We start from the raw sequence: 21,619 nt of genomic DNA on the forward strand, positions 1-21,619 counted from the left end.
CGAGTGCCCCTCAGGGGGTGTGGCGGCGGCGGCTCCGCCCGGGTTATATGAGGAGGAGGTGGCGGGGGGGAGCAGAAAGAGAAAGGTGTAGGCTGGCTGTCTGCGCCTGGAGATATGGCTCTGCTCCGCGGGGACTCGCAGGACAAGGTGAGGGTGGCGGCCCGAGTCTGGCTGGGGCGGGCGGTGAGGGCGCAGCCGAGCTGGCCCCGCGGCGTGAGAGGGAGCTCCCTGCTCCCTCTGCCCCCGGCAGCGCCGGGACAGTGACAGGGTTTGGCTTCTGCTCCGTTTGGGACTTTTAAAAAGATAAATCGCCTTAGTCCCCGTGCCTTTGGCGCGCCGAGGTCCCCCGAGGGCAGGGGGTCGGGGTGGCCGGGGGGAGCGTGGGGAGCAGCCCCGGAGCGGAGAGGTGCCTGGGGAAAGGTAAGCGGGTGGGAGGATTAAAGCCGGAGTGGGAAGGAGGAAGAGAGGCAAGGGCAGGGCTGTGCAGCCGCCGTGAGGCGGTGCGGGCTGCGCTCTGTGCCGGGGCGGGAGCAGGTGATAGCCGGGGCCCTGGAGCCGGGGAAGCCGGGCCTGGCAGGTGATGGATGCAGGAGCGGGACCTGGCCCCGGGCACTGCGGGCAAAGTGCTGCAGGGGGTTAAACTGGCTCTGCCCTGGTGGGCCGGCTGCCCTGCTGTGTCTGTGACCGGCCTTCCTGGGTGTGCTCCGCGTTAATTGGGCTGTCAGCTGTGGCTTCACCTGCGCTGCCCCTTTGCCTTGGTTGTCACATCAGCAGCTCGCTTGGCTTTCCTTTCTCCGGAGAAGTGTTGAAGCTGTAAGTGCCAAGGAGCTTCATATCCTCTCTCTAAAGCAGCGCAGGGGATTTCCTAGTGTTGAGACTCTCAGCTTCTCAGAGGAAATGCAAGTGAAATGCTGAAGTAGGAACTTTGTGAATTAAGGTTTATGTAGTGTAGACAGTGATTGGAATTCTCTCTTCTACTGGACGAGCTGCTTGGGTTAACCTGCCTAAACTCCCTGGTTTAATAACTACCCTCAACACACCTTGAGAAGAAAGCAAGGCAGCCCTGTGAGAGTCAGCAAGTTGCCTATTTGCCTTTCATATTGTCACATCTGCATGTGGTTTTGCATTGTGACTAAGCTTCACTGGCAGGAAGATGACTTTGCTTTAAGCTGTTAGGTGTGCTGAAAGTCTCTCCAGTCTGTGTTTTCTCCAGCTTTTTGGAGCCTGTATATTAAATATCTTGGGGGCTAAAAATACACCAGCATTTATTGACTTCTGTATAATTTTCCTTTCCTCTTCTTCTTTCCCATATGAATCTTGTTTTGAAACAATCCTGAGTCAGTAAGACAAGCAAGAGTTTGTAGAAGAAGCATTTTCTAGTAGCTTGCTGTGAGCTGGCCAGTGCTTTCTTTTCTGCTGCATGTAAAACTCTTTGTATTAAAGTGTCTGCCCTTGGAGAATACTGCAGGGGAAGGTCAAATATCAACTTTCTTGCAACATTTGGTAACTTTTGAGTGTTTATGTGCCTTTCCAACTCAGGGAGGAATACTGGGGGGGGGGGGGGGGGAGGGGAAAATGTTCTCGTGGTGGGGGCCGGAGTAGCTTTAAACTCTGATGCTCAATGGACAAAGATTAGCTTGTTTTAGGTTGTAGGGCTGTCTCGGGATTCCAGCAGCACGGGGGAGGATAGAAATGCTCCTATCTTGTCTGTTTCTGTTTAGGCAAAGAAACAGCAACATGGAACTGGTGTGTGACCAGTAGATAAAACTCATGTCTGTAAAGGAAACTTCATTAGGAATTGACTTAAATAGGAGCCACCGTTAAGTATAAACTAAAAACTGACCCTGAGGTGGCAAAGCAGGAGAGGATCAGGATATGTAGGAAGAGGAAGGGAGGGTAGGATAAAGGTGATTGAAAGTGCAGTGGAAAATAAGGTGTAATCTGTCATGGGGGAGGAAAAGGCACTTCAGAGTTTGAAGTGAGTGGTGGGCCTTCCAAGCTAAGCTTGAGTAAATACCTTGGTATTTCCTAATGCCAGTGGCTTCATGGTATCTGAAGGCTTTAGTCTGCAGCTGAAATGCTCTAGATCCAAATGCTAAGAGCGTGTATTGTAGCACCCCTTTCACAAAGCAATCAGTGGAAGACAAAATGTTGTGTCATGGCCTGGGACTGGCTGTTATCACTCACAAATAGTGACTCTGCTGGACAAATTCTGCTGCACATTCTGGAAGGAATGAGACCATACTGGATCTTGTGCTTAGCAAAAAACCTGCTTCTGCATGCTGCTGAGCCTGAAATCAAGCAGGGAGGTGAGCTGCTGCAAGGTGCCAGCTCCTGGGCAGGGATGATGCCCTCTCAAGGACATGCAGCCTCCACGAAGCTGGCCCAGCAGTTTGGGCTAGTGGAAGGTGAAGCTGGCACAGTGAGGCTGCCCTGTTCCTGACATCCCTGCCACCAGCTCTGGCCTCACTGTAGGGGGTCACAAAGCATTCTTGGGGAATACTGTGGCTTGGGGTTTGCTGCTGTTGCACAATTCCCATTTGAGCTGAGGAGGGCTCAGCCCCAGGCTGTGCTCTGCAGGCACACGGGGGGCTTGCCCTGCACGGCCAAAGGTGTGCTTGGCCCCTCCAGCTGAGGAAGCCATGGCTAGGGTGGAGGTGTCCTGCTGGTGGAACAGGGTGAGCCAGCAAGGCTTTTGCTCGGAATGTGGCATCCTTGGATGTTTATGGAGTCCTTCCCTCTGTCAGGAGGCATGTGACCTGCAGGTTCCTGCAGAGAGTGATGCAGAGATCCCTCTGGCAGGAGAGGGCCGCTTTATTGCACAGCCCGAGGCAACAGGTGCTCTGGGCCTTCTGCTTCCTTGGCAAGCCCTGCACTTGCTGAGGAATGCCATTTCAGTGTGACTACATTGAGCTGTTGTTCCCTCTTTATCGGTGTTTAAAGCAAAATAATTAAACCTTTGCATCACTGGAGTTCTTCAGTTTGAAGTCACAAATTTGGGGAAGCATTTCCCATAGCATAAGTAAGCAGTGCTTCAATTTTTGTGGTTGTGTGTAACCAGACCACTTCAGGACTGTTCAGCTCAGTATCAGAGAAGTGACAGCAAACTGCCATAAAGGCTGCAAAATCCGAGCTTCACACATGCTCTGTAGTGCTGCATGCTTGCAGTGCACTTTCAGATATCCTTTTAGTATCCTGATTAAAAGGAAACTTAAGCTGCTTGTGCTGAAAATGACTAAAAAGTAGTTCCAGCAGCTAATGCTGCTGATACTTGCTGACCAGATCCTCTGGTGGCTAATTCCTGGGTGTCAAAACAAGGCCCTCTGCAACTGAGGGCTCTATATAAACTGCCAGAAAACACCATGATCTTTTAGTGCTCTCTGGAGAGCACCTAAACAGCTTTAATTAGAAAGCCTACTCTGTAAAAAGTAATGGGTTTTAGGTAGTGGCAGATGTAATTACTTCTGAAGTCTTGTTTGTGGTCTGTTGCTTGAATGACAGCAGGGAGGTGATCAGTAAGGCGAGAAGGTTTTTAAAAGGTAGCTGACAATAAGCAGAAAACTCTGACGTGTGAGCCCTTGTGGAAGGGCTTCTTGCTCCTTCCAAGAGCCTGGCTGTGTGGAAAACCTCTGGATTAATCTGTCTTTGGGAACAAATACATATTTCACTAGCAGTCAGAAGTTGTACACAGTTGCTTGCACCGGCAGATTCTTTTGTTAGAATGCAGAAGTGACACCGAGTCATCCGGAGCTGATGCTAAAACTGCAAAGGGTGGAACTGTAAAAGCAGCAGCTCAGGCCTCTCACCAGAACTAAGAGACTTTGGTGGCTGAGGGCATTTCCTCCCTTTGGGTGTCTGCAAGCATCAAGATGTGTTTGCACATCAGAAATGTAATGTCTGTAAGGCAGAAGTCTGGATAGCTGATGGTCATCACTGCCTTGTATTTAAGTGATCCAACTTTTTTTTTTCCCTAGCATCTCTAACAAATAGAAAAAAAGCAAATGTTCTAAAATTCTACCCAAATTGGGCATAGTAATGATCTCTGCTGTTTCCTGGGCTTCTAGATCAGGTGTTTATCACGGTGTCCTAATTAGTACCATAATATCTATTTATAGTCTTTTAGTCCTGAAACCTAGAAATGTTAACCAGTGTTATGTCTATGTTATTGTGAAGGGCTCTGCTTTGTTCTGATTTACCAGTTGGACAGGTAAACTCTACTGAACAGGGATCATTTTGCAGGGATCATTTCAAGCATCATTTTGCTTGAATCCTCAAGAAACCCTAGGAATCCTGAAACAAGTCTCTGAGTCCTGAGTTTAGAAGTGGGAGGTGTCAGAGAAGCTGTAACAGTTTCTGGAATCACTGCAAACCAGAAGCTGCTTCTGGGGAAGAGAAATGAGAGTTGAAAGTGAGAGTACTGTGCTGGCTCTGGGTGGGTGTTTCAGTTTGCAGCCCAACCCAGCTGTTTCCATTCTGTGTGTCCTCTGTAACTATTTGGGCATCTGCTACCAGTGAGGAATAATCCCTTCCCAGCTGCTGAGCTTGGATTTTATCCCTTGAGAGTGTGGAGTGACAGACTGGTTTCTGGTAACTGGATGGGGAAGCTTCAGTTTTCTTGCCCCACTGCTTAGAGTCTGGGGAGGAAGCAGTGATGTCCTAGCAGAGAAATGCCTCTGGATATGAAGGAGCTGCCAGAGAGTGAAGATGGCGGGGTGACCTGGGAAACCCTTGGGATGGATGCCTCCTGTGGTAAAAGGACAAGCCTGGGGCCTGGAGATGGATGTTTAATTCCTTTGCTCTGCACAGCCCCACATGTTCATGTGAGGAGGCTGGTCCACATTCCTGCTTGTAGGGTGGGTGCAGGAGAGATGGTGGCATGAAAGGTCCTGCATGCAGAGGTGCTTGTGTGGGTCAGGGGTTGGTGTGAGACATCTGGCATGGGTGCTCCCTGAGTGAGTGCTTTACAGAGCTGTGCTGACGAGGAGTGAGGCTTCCCGCTTCCCCCACTCAGGGGACAAATGCTACTCCAGCACTTTTTGTCAGGAAACAAAGCACGCTCTCCTCCTGAAGTCAGACAGTGTGAATGTTCCCTTTGTAGTCTGAGCCATGATTCTGTAAGCCTAAAGGTCTCTGGTCTGGAGTTAGGAGCCCACAGTGACCTTCACAGGACTAGAGCTGACTGGGGGTCTTACAAGCCTTGGTTTCATATAGCTCCAGATCCTATTTGCAGTTTGTGCAGGGTGCCAGGAAGACACATGCTTGTGACATGCTAACTGCTTTAATCTGACCAAGCAGGACCACCTAATATTTGTGCTTGTCTGTCTCCTGTGTAGGCAACTACTAGGCATGGAGGGGCCTAGACAGCATCTAATCATGGGTTACTTTCTCCACAAGAAAGCTCACAAATTCAGGACTGTCTGATTTGTGTAATCCTTTCCTTAGTTTAGCTGAGAGGAAATGGTTTCCTTTGGCTTATCATGCTTTTCAGACTCAGCAGTTCATATTGTTAGCACTGCTGATCCTGTTTGGACAGCAAATAGAAGTAAGCAGGATGTAAAACACTGGGGTCTGCATCTTGCTGCTTTGGCTGGTGGTGTTATCTGGCTGGGAAATGGAAAACACCAACCAACTTGCCTTTCATTTGGCAACAGATAGTGAACTGTGCTCCCAGTGAAACTAGTGCCTGACTGGTGGCCTTCTGCCTGTCCTTCCTGCAGTGCCTGGGGGGGAGCAGCTTCTGTCCAAGCCTGTGTCAGCGACCTCTGAACCATGCACCTCTGTTGGGCCTGTGCCTTCCTAGCAAGGACCAGAATTGCCTGCCCCTATGGGAACATAATAGTCTGTCCTAAGTGGTGACTGCAGGGAAGTGATTACTGTTGGAGTCCCTGTAGAGTTAGGAGTCCCACCATGTCCTGTGGGATGTGAACAGTGCCTGGGACTGGTAGGAACTGTGCTCCAGGGCATTTTCTGTAAGTGTGCTCACAGCCAAGGCAATGCCCAGGATGGGCTAAAAGTCTTCTTCCTTCCCATCTTCATGTGCTGCATGTAAGGTCATTCCATAGTTGTAAGGTTTAAAAAGTTTTATCTATTACTTATCTCCTTTTAATTCTAGCTAACAGTGAGGATGCAGCAGACAGAAGTGCTTTTAGCATGGCTGGAGAGTGCACTGGCTGGGGTATCCCTTACTTATGCATGGCAGTCTGATCATAGGGGAGAGCAGTGGCAGGGCAGATGCTCCCTGTCCTAGCAGCTGTGTCCTCTGCAGGCAGCCAGAGACACTTGTCACATACCAGATCTGGGTGCAGATGGCCAGCCTAGGGGGAGGCATCTTCCAGAGCCTTTTGGAAGCAAACTTCACCTTATAACAGGCAGTCTATCAATGGTTCTTAGGCAGCTTTGCAGAGGCTTGAGGCAGTATTTAGCCATCTGTGATATGATAGGATTGCTCAGATACTGGCAGCATTTGCCTGTGGGCTTGGGTGCTGAACCTTAGTGTACACTGCAAAGGTAGGAGCAGACTCCTGGCTGGTGTGGTCTGTGCTGCAGGGTGCTGAGATAGCAGTCCTGGTGCAGTTCTCTAGCATGCTTTTCTGAGAAGACCTTCAGAATTATCTCCAGAGGGTAACTTCAGCATTCCTCCTGGCTCTGATAGTCATTCTTCAGCAAACTTCCTGCGTTGTGACCTTGATCTCTCATGGTTTCTCCCTTATGCAGAAAACAGCAATGATTTGTCAGGCTGCAGCAAGGGAAGGCCTCTTAGAAGACAGTCTTTGTGTGTAAGCTGGAGGATCTTCTACTGAGAAAGCTATTCCACTGCTCTTTAAAAGTTTGAGTAGTCTTGAAATGATGTTCTGGGTCTAGGCTGTTGGAATGAATGAAGAAATGCTGGTTCAGTTTATGGCTCTTTAAAGCACTGGGAAAGGAATTCTGGTCATAAGTGTGTACCTGAAGGCAGGTGTGTAGTGCAGTGTGGTTCTTGTTCATGTCTGAGGATCAGTCAGCTTCACTAAACCTTGATGCTTGATCAAGGATTATTCTGTGAACTCTCTTGCAGCTGAGGTCTGTATCTGTAGACCTGAATGTTGATCCTTCTCTCCAAATTGATATCCCTGATGCCCTAAGTGAAAAGGACAGAGTGAAGTTCACTGTGCACACTAAGGTAAGGTCATGGGCAAAAAGAGGTTGTGCAAGTAACAGATGTATTTGCAGTACACATACTTGCAAAGATGGGCTTGGCAATGAAGAAAGTCTAATTAGATGGAGATTTTCCACTTAAAGGTGGCCTGAGAATGTGTATATATATGCAGAACTTCAGATTTCCTAGGATCTGAACTCTCTAAACAGAGGCAAGTAGCTGATGGCTTTGCTAAGGAATCCTAGCTAGACACCAGAAGGCTGGGGGGCTGGGAGGGGGCTACTGTGAAATGCCACAAAACAAACTGCATTAATGCTGTTCTACAACAGTACTTTTTTTTCTTAACAGTCTCCTTAGTGGTGCTGTTGAATAAGTGCCAGCTCAGCTAAAAGGGAGTGGGCAAGGCTCTTAGTAAGCAGAATAGCTTCCTTTGGAAATGGGCAGAACTGTTTCTAAAAGCACTGATTTACAAAACAGTAGGGCTTCTATATATTCTCTTCCAGACTACACTGCCAGCTTTTCAAAGCCCCGAGTTTTCAGTTACAAGGCAGCACGAAGACTTTGTGTGGTTACATGATACACTCACTGAAACTGAAGAGTATGCAGGACTCATTGTAAGTACTTCCTAAAGAATGTGATTCTAAGTGAAAAACTGTAGCAATCTAAAGCGCCTGCTAATAAGGGCATGAAGTATGTTTTACCAGTTCTGTGACTTGGGTGTTCCCTATGCTTCCTGTTGCCTTAATTCCTAAACAACTTGAGTGGTATGGCATTTGTGTTAACTTTGCATATAGCTTGCAGCAGCAAAAGGTGCTGTGAGAGTCCTTGACTCTGTGGTGGTATTAATATCTGCCTGAAGGTGGCACACTGAAATAATCTAATAAATGTGGGCTTTCCTTCCTATCATGATTCTTTAAGAGATGCCTGGCAATGAGTTTCCCTGGGTTGGTTTCCCTCCTGGGGAGGGATAACACAAACCAGGAACCTGAAATTCCTGGATCATGCACTCTTTACCACACTATCCTATCACCAGGCAAAAGGCTAGAAGTAATCTTGGACAACTTTATTTGCTAATATCCATGACTAACCAATTCCCTGCCTAGATACCTCCAGCACCTTCAAAGCCTGACTTTGATGGTCCCAGAGAGAAGATGCAGAAGCTGGGGGAAGGAGAAGTGTCCATGACAAAAGAAGAGTTTGCCAAAATGAAGCAAGAGCTGGAAGCGTAAGTAAAATGAATCTACTGCCAAAAGCTGCATTTAGAGAAGCCTCCTGGGAGAGCAACTTATTTGGTGATGACTGATCTTGAGTGTCTCTGTTTTGAAGGGTGTCTTGAAAACCCTGGAGCTGGGGAGTGGCCCAGCTTTTCCAGCTTTCAAGCTGGAAAACTTCCTAGGTAAAGAAACTGAAAGTAGCCTCACTGTCACAAGCTGGCTGTTTCAGAAGTCTGCAGTTGAATATTTTCATGGGCTAAATTAAAGCAATTCTTTGTATACTGAAGAGGGTAGTACAAAGAGGATCTCAGTCTGTTGTTTCCTTGCAGTGAATACCTCGCTGTCTTCAAGAAGACTGTCTCATCACATGAGATCTTCCTGCAGCGGATTGCTTCTCATCCTGTGCTCAGCAAAGATCGCAATTTCCATGTTTTCCTGGAGTATGACCAGGATGTGAGACTTTTTTCCTTGTTTCTCTTTCCAAGCGAGGCAAACTGTTAGGAGTGCTGTTGTTTTTGCTGGGTACTGTCAGAAAGTTCTGTGGATCTATGTGCAACATCAGCAAGTAGTTATTGCAAGTATTTCTGTGAGATGACTGAAGGGTGAAAGCCTGACCTTTACACCTTCCTCTGTTATAAATCTCACCATGTTTCTAAATCCTTGTCAAGTTGGTTAGGGAGCCACCTTTGCATGTCTTGATCTTGGGAACGTGTGGCTCAGGTGTACCTGTGCTGTGTTGCATGGTCCTAAAGTAGAGGAATGGAGGTGTATTAAAGTCACTCCTGCATGTGTTTCATCACACCTAATTTTGAGTGATAGATGCTGAGCCAAGATATGCAAGAAGAAGCAGAGCTGTTTATTGGAACAGTTGAACTATTTGTAGCCAAGCCACATGTTACATGTTACATTTTTATATGGGTATTAGGGAGGGCTCGGAAATCAACCTGCTCTGACATATGCTAAGTGTAAAGGATGTTACTAACACTGCAAGTGTCAAAGCAGTCACTTTTTCCCCCTCCTTGGGTATAACTTTAAAGCTGCTTTGGCCTTTCTATTACAGCTGAGTGTGCGGAGGAAAAACACTAAAGAGATGTTTGGTGGCTTTTTGAAAAGTGTAGTAAAGAGTGCTGATGAGGTCCTCTTCTCTGGAGTCAAGGTAAGGTTGTTGCTTGTCTCTTACGTAGTCTTGAGTGTTTCTTGCGTCCTGCTCCAGGGAAGTTACTGCTGTCTGCTTCAGGCTTGCTGTGCATGATGTTCAGCTACTGACATACCTGCCTTGTTACTGCTCTCCCAGTTGAGGGGAGTAGCCTGTATTAATTCTGATTTCTATAGAAATAAGACATTGTAGCTTTAGGCTGTTCATTTTCAGTGTATAATTCAAGTTTCTGGATACAGAAGATCTGCCTTAATACCTGATACTGGAGAGGAAGGAATTGTACCTTCAGGAAATATCCTTGTGGCTTTTGTCTACTTTGAAGCTCTGAACAGACATGATTTATGGGTTTCTGCTTATACTAGACAAGATCAAATACCAAAGACTCCTGTAACTGGTCTTGCTCCAGCTTTTGGGTTGTGTTGCCATGGCAGCACTTTCCGAAAAGCTTGTTGTGTATGTGCAGTGTCCTGAAGTATTGCAAGATGTTTCATGTTTGGTGTGGATGAGGGCTTAGTCCTTAGCTACAGTGTTGCAGCAGGCCTAGGAAATAAAATTCCAGCAGTTGGAAGTCCTGAGGGCTGTCCCATAACTTACTGCTGCTTCAGACAACTTGCCTCAGTATTTGAGTGCCAACTTCATCTTCACTGCATAGTGAGGAAGGAGTTTCCCGTGTGGTTTGGGATGTCAAACCCTTGGCTCATGTCTTGTCTTGAACAGTTTTTCCATAGGGATTGATGGACCTCAGGCTCAGGCCCAGGCTATGGTTGTTTCTTTGGCCCTTCCTAAAATAGGGAAGAGCTTGTATTGTGCAGTTACTGACTTAACAGGTCATATTCTTTTTCAGGAAGTAGAAGATTTTTTTGAGCAAGAGAAGACTTTTCTTGTGAACTACTACAACAGAATCAAGGATGCATGTGCAAAAGCAGATAAGATGACAAGATCTCATAAAAGTGAATCTTTTCAAAGCCCTTTTGAGAGATCATGCAGTTTTGATGATTTCAGCCTGAAAAACCTTGTCTTGTTCTTGCAGATGTTGCAGATGACTATATTTATACTTCAGCTTGTTTGAACAGCCTGGCATTAGAAGAGCCTACAGTTATCAAAAAGTAAGCAATTCCAACTGTTCATAAACATATCCTGAGTCTGAGAATACCAAATTTCTTCTGTAAAATCCAGAGGACTGAGTCATAGGTGGTTTGAGGTTCTTGAATTGCATGCAAGTGGCATTAAAACTTTCCTTCTTCTGGCACCCCTGCTCTGGCAGACCTAATGTCATCAATTGTACCTAACTCAGAACTAATTGATCACTTGCCAGTTGTGACCTAGAGGTTACTTGTGCTGGTCATCAAAATCCTTCTAAACAGAAATCTCCTGGATTCTCTTCATGTCACAAACTGCTGGAGACCCCTGAAGAAAGGGTTTGTGTGTGTGTTCTAATGTGCTGTTATAAATATAACTGCACTAGGTCAGCTTACACTAGGTCTGTACTATCTTCTGGACCTTTGCACTTCCAGAATAGCAGGGGATTTTTAAGCTGGGGGAACTCAGTTGCCTTTTTTGAGGTAACTTCTTCCACCTTTTGACTTTGCTATCAATTTACCAAGACCTTGTTAAAACTGAGTGTAAAGCTGAATAAACAAGTCAGCTCATCCCTCTTGGATAGCAGCAGGGAAATTCTCCACAAGACCTTTATGCTCTGGAGATCAGCATTGTTTCATTAAATGGTGTTGAGCTGCTCAGCTGTACTATTCTGGTAGGCTGGAATCCAGCACTTTGAACCTTTTCTCCAGGTCTTTGCCTAAAGGAGTTTTTTTCAAGCCCTTGTTTGGATCTGTATACAGGAGTAAACTCTAGCCTTCAGCTTTCTGGTTTCCTGCCAATTGGTCCTGGCATTTATCAGACTAAGTAGTATCTCAAACTTATTTATGCTTTTTTTTTTTTTTTTTCCTCACTAGGTACTTGTTGAAAGTTGCAGAGCTCTTTGAGAAACTCAGGGTAAGAAACTTTGCTGGGGGCAGGTTGGGGGGAGAAGAACCTCTGACTCTGAATGTTGCTACTCTGCTACTCTGTTACACACCAACTAACTGGGTTTTTTTTTTTTCACCTTCTGCAGAAGGTAGAGAGTAGAGTTTCATCTGATGAAGACTTAAAGCTCTCTGAACTATTGAGATACTACATGCTCAATATAGAAGCTGCTAAGGTGAGAAGAGTTTTCTTTTTGAAGCTTAGTTTTGTTATGGGCAACATGACTCATTCATGGTATTCTTTGTGCTTTAAGAAGACAGGAAAGTGGACCCTTGTTTTGCCTAAGAAACCTGAGACTCTTAAACCACAGCAGAATATAGAAGCTATATATTAGCTAGCTGGAGCCCAGCCACTTACAGAAGACTTGGACCAATTTTTCTTTGGCATGTAAAGTGGAAGAACTCTTTAAATTTCTGTAAGTTAGAGCAAACTGAATTTAAGTCTGCAGCAGTTTCTTTCCTGTTCCCTGCTTGAGTAGTCATGGACTTGCCAATTAAATCAATGATGACTAATTAGTAGTTGGGATTGATTTCAGGATTTTTAGAGTACCTTAGCACAAATATGTGAGAACTTGTGAAGGCTCTTGGAGTCTGAGCTTCCAAGAGGGCTTTGGTAGATTGATGTGACTGCAAAAGCCTTGCTGGCAACCCTTTCTCTAATCAAAACTTGATTTGACAGGGGATGACTATGCTGCAAAAGGTATCTAGGTACAACCTACTGGGCCTCTTCATCTAGTGTCCTACCTGTAATGTCAGGTACTCCAGAACACCCACTACAGCCTTCCTCAGTGGGGTGTGCTGTTATTTAGACATCACAACTGTACTCCTGCTGCATTAGGAAGGGATTGGCTCACAGACCTCTACTACTTCTCCTGTCTAGGTTAGTGCAGTGCTTCAGTCAAGCTGTCAGATCCCCAACAAATTAAATGGCTGCTGGAAGGGGACTGAGGGGATTCAGAAAGTGCTTTTTGCTCTTAGTGGAGACATCCACCTTACAGCAGGTGAAACTACTATAAGGGAAGAAATGATGCCTATAGTAGCCCTCAGACTTCCTTCACTAAGGCACAACTGGCTGTCCTGAAAATGTAGTGCTGCACTGTGAAAGGCTGCCAAGAGCAGGCTGTAATAGCTTGTTTGAAAAAGCAGAATCTGGTGCTGAAAGAAGTGAAACCTCCTGCTGCTAAGGTGGTTGTAACCTCAGTTTGGGAAGTAGTCCTGCTAAGGCTCTGGTGTGCTATTTCTGTCTCTTCAGGATCTTCTGTACAGAAGAACCCGGGCTCTTGTTGACTATGAGAACTCGAACAAAGCTCTAGACAAAGCCAGACTAAAGAGCAAGGATGTCAGACTGGCTGAAGCACATCAACAGGATTGCTGTCAGAAGTTTGAAAAGATTTCAGAATCTGCTAAACAAGGTAAAACAGGCTTTGCTGTACTTATGCTTAAAGGAGAGCTTAATGCAGTTGAGGTCTCCATCTGACCTTCAGCTACTGAAGGTTCCTGAACAAACAGTCTGAACATCCCAAGGACAGTAGAGATAGATGCTGTAAAACTAATGCAGCCAAATATTTTTTAAAGCAATTTTCTTTAGCAGAGCAGTACCAGTACTACACCAACCTTATTTATAAGCCCCTAGTATTTGCTTTTTGGACTGAACTCAGCCTCCATGTGAATGTAACTACTAGAGGGTAACTAATTACCTCAGTCAAAGCTGTGCAAACAGGCTTTTGCTCCCTCCCAATACAGCTGAGTGCCTTATACAGAGTTTTAAACACTGGTTCTCTGTAGAAGAGTATATGTGTGTATATATTTGGACAATAAAAAGCAGAGGAAATACTCTTTCATGGTATACATGCTGCTCCTTTAGTGTATCTGGATTTTAAATGATCTGGGTTCTCAGGGAGCTTGTGTGGCTTATTTCTGGTTTGTTCCAGCTGTCTACCTACAAAGCTTTTCTGTCTTAAGCTGTCTGTGTATCATGTGATAACTGCATCTCTGTCTAAAACAAACATGACTAAGTCTTGAACCTTTTTTTGATCAAATACTGTAATCTGAGCTGCACAACAGAACTCCTGCTGTGCATGAGGGGCATTGCTTGTCACACTTGATCTCCTACCTTTGTTTTTTCCTTCTCTACAGAACTGATGAGCTTCAAACAGAAGAGAATAGCAGCATTCCGTAAAAACTTAATTGAAATGGCAGAACTGGAAATAAAACATGCAAAGGTGTGTTCTCTTTGGAATTTAACAGGCATGGGCTGAGAGAAATATAAGTAGTGTGTAACTGGGAGAAATTGCTGGGTCATCTGACTTCCCATCAGGCAGCCTCATATGTGGGGTTTGACCCCCTACTGTGTCTAGAGGCAGCTGCTGCTTCCAGTGCTCCTGAGTGCTGGCACAGGAGCACATCCTGCAGCTTGTGATCAGACTGTCAATCCTTGTCACTTGGCTTGTCAGTGGAGGGCATGTTGGCTTTATAGCAGCCTCTGCCAAGCTTTGCTAGGCAGGCTTGAAGGGTCTGTTAATTGAGTGTAGAGAACAAAGCAGTAACTGTGCATCCTCAGCTTCCTTTGAAGAAGGAAAGTCTAATGTCCCACTCCCTGAGAGTGCTGGACTTTAGCACAGGCAGCTACTTCAGTGCTGAACTGGAATGTGACACAAGGCCTTGACAACACTGCTCAGTCTGGCCCACTTTAAAAGCTTCCTGTTGACTCTTGCCCCTCTCCTTAGCACAAACTGATTAATGGTTGCAGGCCTGCTGGAAGAGGCAGATTGCAGAATGTGTGATCTGGTTCTAGTTCTTTACTGCTTGAGTGCTTGTCTTTGCAGTAGGAGATCTTTAGTACTGGCACAGGCTACAAAATCCTGTGATGGATCCACTATTTGGGAAGCTACTTCATTGTGAAAGGCAAGATTGGAATTATCAGTCATCCTCATCTGAAACTAATTCTCTTCCTTTGCAGAACAATGTGTCTCTCCTGCAGAGCTGTATTGACTTGTTCAAGAACTGAGGAGTCTTACTCTGAAAATGTGACAAAAGCATCAATTGCACTCAATAGCCAGGGGCAACTTATTGGCTTGACTTCATTAGCTTAAAATAATAATGTCACTGAGATTGTTTCACTAATACTTAGGTATGTTGATAGTGATTATGGGTATAAATGGGAGCTGAATTGTGTATGAATTGTCTGGATGTAGCTAACATCCTGTTGGCTGATAACTCAAAATGAGTCAAATGTAAGAAATTAATTTGCTGTTGACTGACTTCATCTAGCAGAAAAAGTTTACTGAGAACTCCTTTTTTGCAGGATCATAGTCTGTCTCTTCATGGCCCTGATGTATTTAAAACTTGCCAAGTGAGAGTGACTTAAGGGTAATAATTTTATAAAGTGAATATCTTAGCATTCCACTTCCCAGACAGATTTCTACTACAATATATTTTGAATTTCTATAACTACATTCACTATTTGTACACTTGGGCAACACAGCAAATAAAGATGTCTGACGCAAGCTGTTGTATGGCAAGAATTTGTGTGGGATGTAAAGTGACAAAGAGGCTTCAGACACAGAACTATCACGAATTACTCATCACCTGGAGCTCTTCAGAGCACTAGAGAGAAAAATATTTGACTCGAGAGGATTGTTCTTGGCATGGGTGTTGAAATGAAATGTGTGGACTTCAAGTGACATTGCTGTTTGAGTGGCTGGCTGCAACTTTTAATTCCCCTGTGCTGCATGTGCAGCATTGTAAAGTAATTTTATACCTCCTACTAGCAGCAAGAGGCTGTTTAAATCTTCAGAGCTTCTGTAAAATATAAAGCTCTTGAAACAGCTGGGCTGACACTGCCACAGCTGAGGTGGCTCAGCCCATGAGCCCCAGGGCCATTGTTGGACAGTTTACTATCAGTTGGCATACATGGATGTAGGTCAGTGAGTCAGACCCTCCTAAAGGCAGCTTTTGGGTGAGATGAGTGTCTCAGCCTTGCTTAATTTCATGTGACTAAACTCCTAATCATGCTCAAGTGGGCTCTGTGGCTGTGCTCTGGGCAGACTGCCTGAAGCAGCTTCAGCCAGAGAAGCTCTGAGAATGGGCAGCTCTGTGGCAGTTTCTAAGGGTTTACTTTCCTGTGACCTACTGCTTTTTCTTCTTGATACTCCATGCAAACTGAGCAGCTTGTTCCAGCTACACCATCCTGCAGCAGAGAAGCTGGAGAATGTGTGAGCTCCTTTTTCTTTGTTTGGCTGGAATAGTTTCAGCCTGGGGTTGTTTGCCATAAGCACGTTGTTTGTGCATATGTGGCCTCTATATAGCTGATAGGTGACAGTGATGCTTCCTATGACAGATGTCAGATAAGCTCCTAGCACTTGTCTTGGGGCCATCAGTGGTCCCAAACTGGATGGTTCATGCTGGAAAATGGTTTTTCCTAAAAAAGCATACAATTTATCCTAAAATAGTTCAGCCTAGCTCAAAGGCTCTTCTCATTTTCTCCAAAGAAAGGGTACAGTTGTTTTTGCCATGGTAAGCAACACTTTATGTCCCAACCCCAGAAGTGGCCCAGGCTATGGTGGATTTCATGCAGTGTTGGAAGCTAAGTGAGAGACCCTTTTCTGTTTCAAATACTCTTTTGGAGCTTTTCCACAAGATGTTTGTTTTTGTGTGGTTGGCACTCTAAATTCTTGACATACCTTAATCCAAGTCAATATATTAATGTGAACATATTTAAAGTATGTTAAACACTTCAAATGGCTGTAGTGATGGCTTTATACTGATGTTGCAGCTACTGTAGTTGCAGTTAATTTACACTAACTGCAAGAAAGCTGTACAGCAGTCTCTGCCAATGCCACTGTTGCTCTGGAGGAAGCTGCTGTGTGTCAGCTGCAGCCAGCAGAGTGCATTGCAGGCAGTTTCAGCGCTGTGACTTGGAAAATAAGCCCCAGCACAGCTCACACCTCTGGAGGCCAGTGGGTGGCAGGCTGCAACAGCCACTTACCTGCTCCCATGTTTCCCCTTAGGCTGAGTTGAGATGAAGTCCTGAAAGGCTGTTGCATCCCCCAGTTTCTTACCTGGTAGCTGGACAGATGTTGATACATAAGAGAAATTAGCTGTGTATGTAGGCAGCTTGCTTATAAGGAAGGACAAATATTCCTTTAAGGCATGTAATATCACTGGACCTGCCTTTTCTTATAGCAGGACCTTGAATAAAGCCTTAGCAGAATGAAGAGCAGCTTGGGCAAATCAGTGTGATAAGGCAGATTATCATCAATATGAAAATAAATTTTTTAGAAATATTGCTGAGACTTAATTTAAAAGGCTGGTTGGGGTGGGTGGTTGAGAGCAGAGTCTCACAGATGTGCCAAACAAGGATTGACTAATGTATATTTACTGATCCCATCTGTAAAGCAGGTTAACTTTAACTTTAAAAGCTCGTTCCTCTAGTTTATGAGTTAAAAATTGGCTTTTGAGAACAGGCACAGGCCTTATCACTGCGATGGTAACTGCTGTGAAAAGCCACATGCTGCAGATGTCAGTTCTCCCCCTATTTGAATGAGGGCAGAGGAAAATCTACTGTTTGGTCGAATTTACTAAGGTGTGTTAAACATTCAGCTGCAGAAAAACTGCAGATGGGAGCCAAGCAGGTCCCATAAAAGAGGCTCAAAAGCGTGTCCTCTTGCACAAGGCTGTGATTCCCGGTGCTGCAATAAAATGGGTTTGTAGCCAGAGAAAGAGAATGATTAAGGATCAAATGTACTTCAGGAAGGAACTGGTTTGCCCTGACGTGTGCAAGTAGTCATGATTCTAGGAAGACACATCACTGATGCTGAGGCTGGTAAAAAAAACCAGAGAACATTTTGTGTGCCTTTGGGATACATAAAGCCTGGAAGAGCTGTGGGCATGTACTCTTTGTGCTTTTTATCCCAATTTATTCTGCTTTTCTCCATTCCATTCTCTTTCTTCTGGACTGCGCACTCTGTAGAGGGGCTCTGATCTGAAGCCCTTGCGCTACACTTCTGATAGCAAATGTGAATTTCTCAAAACATGGACTTGGGAAGGTTTTCTCAGCAGATATTAAGGTTCTGATTTGCCATCTCTTTCAACAGACTGGGAGAAGCTGCTTGTTTGTGCTGTGAAGCAGAGAGCTCTGCAGAGTTCCTGCTCTTAGATGGAGTTTTCAGTTCTTCCCTGCTCTCCCAGCACTTGCTGCTATGGTTGAGAGCACAGTTAAGAGTGATTGCAGTTAGTCCTCCCAGATGCCTGCGTCACTGCTTGCTGAGAGTGGAATATCTGAAATGGGTTTGAAGTTGGTCCGTTGATGGATCACTGCTCACCAGTGAATGAGTGCAGCCACTGGTGATCCATGTAATCCCTCAGATTGTTGGCTGGCTGCAGCTTTGGATCTGCAGCTCACTGTTTACCAAAAGTTGTGTTTCATCTGCTGTCAAAATGCTGCCCCGTGGCTGAGATCTGGTCTGGGCTCAGCTTTGCTTTTTGTTTACTTTTAATATTACAAAGCCAATGAGAAGGCCCAGCTGAGATCAGAGTCCAGCTCAGCTGGGTTGTCATGCTTACATGCTAAAAATAATCCCTGCTAGGAGTGCTTCATGATTTAAACAGAGTATCAGGAAGGGTGCCAGTTATACAGGACAGGGAATTCAGGTAGTGTGCAGAAAAGGGGACTTGCCTGTGCTTCCATGGGGAGTTTTGGTCAGATCCAGGAAATTAACTTGATTCTGCAATTCCACTCCAGGGCTCCTGTTGTCTTGATCAGCTGCTCTTGGAAGCAGTCAAATGAGTGCTGGTGGTTTTGAGTTTGGCTGTCCCTTGGTCGTGGTTTGCTGCTCTTCTGTGCAGATGTGGCAGCTGCCAATATCACTGTTCTGCCTCCACTCCAATGCAGTGAAGCATTTCAGTCAGTTTGAGTGACTTTTAGTGCACTCTTCTGTGGGTCTGTTTTACTTGGCAGTAGAATTGCAAGGTCACTTTCTGCAAGAGAGGCTGCTGGGGTCCAGGGAGGTAGAAATGTGTTGTGAGAGCTCCTGTGCTGGTGCTTTGGCTTGTCAGCACTCAAAGCTAGAGAGCAGTGGACTGTGTGCACTCACTGCTTGCAGCGCCTTAACCTCTCTTAGGTAAGACTGTAGAAGTCTTCCCTATCAGTTAAGAGATTCTCATTCCCTTTTTGTTCCCTGTATTTAATGTTGCTTTGCTGTTACCCAAAAACTTTCCTGTTTTGTTTGAGGAAAAGGCCCCTGAGAGTCTGACTCACTGAAATATGGCAGGAGTGAAAAAGAACTTTAAGGTTCCTGTTTAATGCTAGTCTACTGCCTGCTTTGAAAACAATGTCCTGCTTTATTATGTCTGGTTTAGTTAGGATCAAGTTTGTTCTGCTCCCTTGCCAAGGGATTTTAAAAGAAAGGAGAGAGAAGAGAGCTGACTATGAAACAGGAGAGGGAGTTTAGATTGCACCTGTGACTCAACCCAAAAATGTAACTCAGGTTTAGTACAATTTAGTCAAGAGCTTCCAGCTCTTTCTTGAACTGCTCCTCCTTGAAGGCCTTGCTAAACAAAACCTCTTTAAGTCTAAGAGGTTAATGAGAGATGTTCTAGTACCATAAAGCTTGAGACAGCAATGGATGTAGTTTCATAATGAGCTCACTGTCACTGAAAGGGGATGGCCTCACTTCCCCTCCTATTTTGTTCTTATTGCATGCCTTGGGCTGGTCCTGATGTTCGTGTGGCCTCAGGCCAAGCTGATGTAACTCGCTAAAATGGTGTGAGATGGGCCAAAACAAAACACAGGCTTTTTGCCAAGTCACTGCACTGAATCTGTGTCCCTGGAGCTGAGAAGCACACAGACCTAAGCAAGGGCAGCTCAGAGGGGGTGGAAAAGGACACCTTGCTGGGGAGGCTTAGTTTGGCTCAGCTCTGTTTTGGAGCTGTTGGACCAGCACTGGTCCAGTGAGTGCTTCCCTTCCAGGAAAGAGTGGCAAGACTACTTCTAAACGTGTAACAGAAAGACCTGGGCCATCAAAGCCCAGGGCTGAATTCATGACAGGGACTGTCTTCAAACTGGGAGCTGTGCCTTGCTGGAAAAAGCAAAACCCCTATCCTTTGGAAGGTGCACAGACAGCTCTTGCTGGGAGGTGCTGGTGGGTGGTGACCTTCAGAAAGCCTTGTGTCACCAGTGTTTGAGAAATTCCTTCTGCATGGGCAATGCAGCAGTGCAGATTTGCCCCCACTGGCAACACTTTTAAGGAGGGTAGAAGAATGGACTGGAACCATGGGTGTGGAAAACATCAGCAAGTAAAATCCAGGAGCTAACAGGCAGTGCCACTTTAAAAATTTTCATTCTGCTCTGGAGATTATTGGCACAGTCTCCTTCAGTAAATGCAAAGTGGTTGCCATGGAGGACAGGAAATCCCTCGTCTGCACAGAGAAAGAAAACATTGGAAACTGTCCTACTGTAAAGCACAGCTGCCTCTGTGCTGGGAGAGGGGTGCTTGCTTCTACGGAGTGTTTTCCAAAGGTCTCTGTTTTTGTCTGCAAATCTTTGCACATATTTGCTCTGTTTCTTAGTGGGCTGCTTGTGCGTTTAAGAAGAGCTGGACAAAGGAAGTGGGAGCAGCTGGTTAGGACTAGTTTTAAGTGCCCTGATTAATGTGAGAAGCAGGAGGGATTTTCACTTGGAAGTTAGATACTTAGCAAACTTTCAGTGTATGCCTCTCCATTTAACTCTGTAGCTCCTCTCATTCCTGTTTCCCTCTGCCTTCCCTCTCTGCCTTTTCTTGCCTCAGACCTCTTGGAGCTGCAGGCCTCTGCTGTTCTGGCTCTGTGTTCTCTACCTGGAATCTTTCACATATCCTGGCTGCTGCTGCTGGAGGTGGGAACACCAGTTTGGGCCACGTGTGCAGATCGAGCAGCTGGCCATCTGTCTGCAAATACCCAGATGTTCCGAGCTGCCCTGTCCTTATGAGATGGGTAAGAGGTGAGACTCAAGGCAGATCTTTCAGGACATGTTGGTGCCACCTTTCCGCTGCAGGCTCTGTGGGAAGATGCAGTTCCCTCAGGAGCTGAGATCAGACTAACCTGTGGTGGGTTAACTAACTTTGTCAAGCCATCACTGTTAATTAACACCATCAAGCTGTATAAAGGCTGAGCTGCCTGGATGCTGCCAACACATGAATACCTACTACCAGGATTGTCATTCTTGCATATGGACTGCTTCAGAGGCCAGATAATCAGGTTACCACTGATGTACACCAGTGATTATTGATCACCTGTAGATACTGATCACCACTGGATCAGGAATTTCCCTTTTTCCAGAGACAGGTTTGTCAGTTGTTTAGTTCAGGTCTGGTTCTGTCCCACTGCTGGCCACACCATTGCAACCCCAAGCTGTGTTTGGAACAGAAAAAGAGAAGGCCATGTCTGGCTTGGTGAGCTTTAGCCTTTGCTCAACAGTGTTTTCTGGGGCAAGTTTTTGAGCTGATGCTCATGAAACTGGACTTGTTTCAAGGCTTCAGAGAATATTCCTGCAAGTAGATTGTGGTGTTCTGGCAGGTGTTCTGGCTGGAGAGGGAGCTGTGCTCATCAGCTTCTCTTTGTACACTGAAACCAGTCGCTGCTTTCAACATGATGTGTTAAATCAGCAGCAGGGTCTCTGGGGACCCCTCTTGGAATTGCTCATAGGGACACTGTGGGTGAATTTAAGGTACCTTTGGCACCCAGTGTGATGGGAATGGTGTCAAAATCCCAGAACTCCTGTATCCTTCCTGAAGCTGCTCCAGGATTTCCCTTGCAGCTGTTCCCAGCCTTGCCACAGCCCAGCTTTGATGCAGTGCAGAATGTTCAAATGACCCTCTTGCTCTGCTTCTTCTCACATTGGGAGAGAGTCTTTTGATGTCACCTGGCATGGCTGTGTTGACTCGAGTCAAGGCAAGACTGATTTACACCAGCAGGGCCCCATGGCTGTGTTTGCCTGGCCCTGAATAAGGCAGGTTGTGACGTCTGTCTGGAGTCACCACAAGGCCACCTGATCCATGTCTTCCTTTTATGACTGACCACAAAGTGCCACCTCCTCCTTTTCACCACCAGCCCT

The 21,619-nt window shown here is 45.8% G+C and overlaps 1 protein-coding gene across 1 annotated transcript; it reads left to right on the top strand.

Moving 5' to 3' along the window:
• Positions 1-69: 69 nt before the first annotated feature.
• On the top strand, positions 70-14,970 carry SNX5 (sorting nexin 5). The gene is made up of 13 exons (XM_084201988.1): positions 70-147; positions 7,055-7,159; positions 7,639-7,749; positions 8,239-8,360; positions 8,679-8,802; positions 9,410-9,505; positions 10,350-10,455; positions 10,536-10,611; positions 11,461-11,500; positions 11,619-11,705; positions 12,782-12,941; positions 13,666-13,751; positions 14,489-14,970. The coding sequence occupies exons 1-13, from the start codon at positions 115-117 to the stop codon at positions 14,534-14,536; spliced, it is 1,194 nt and encodes a 397-aa protein (XP_084058114.1). The 5' UTR covers positions 70-114; the 3' UTR covers positions 14,537-14,970.
• Positions 14,971-21,619: the final 6,649 nt, after the last annotated feature.

This window comes from Fringilla coelebs (genome assembly GCF_963513975.1).
Source record: "Fringilla coelebs genome assembly, chromosome: 3".
Classification (NCBI taxonomy): Eukaryota; Metazoa; Chordata; class Aves; order Passeriformes; family Fringillidae; genus Fringilla; species Fringilla coelebs.

What these genes read in the sequence shown, in the direction of transcription:
- SNX5 (XM_084201988.1), top strand. Translation starts at nt 115, where the DNA reads ATGGCTCTGCTCCGCGGGGACTCGCAGGACAAG. An exon ending in TCCTCTTCTCTGGAGTCAAG is followed by an intron (nt 9,506 to 10,349) that starts GTAAGGTTGTTG and finishes ATTCTTTTTCAG; the next exon opens with GAAGTAGAAGATTTTTTTGA. An exon ending in GATGACAAGATCTCATAAAA is followed by an intron (nt 10,456 to 10,535) that starts GTGAATCTTTTC and finishes TTGTTCTTGCAG; the next exon opens with ATGTTGCAGATGACTATATT.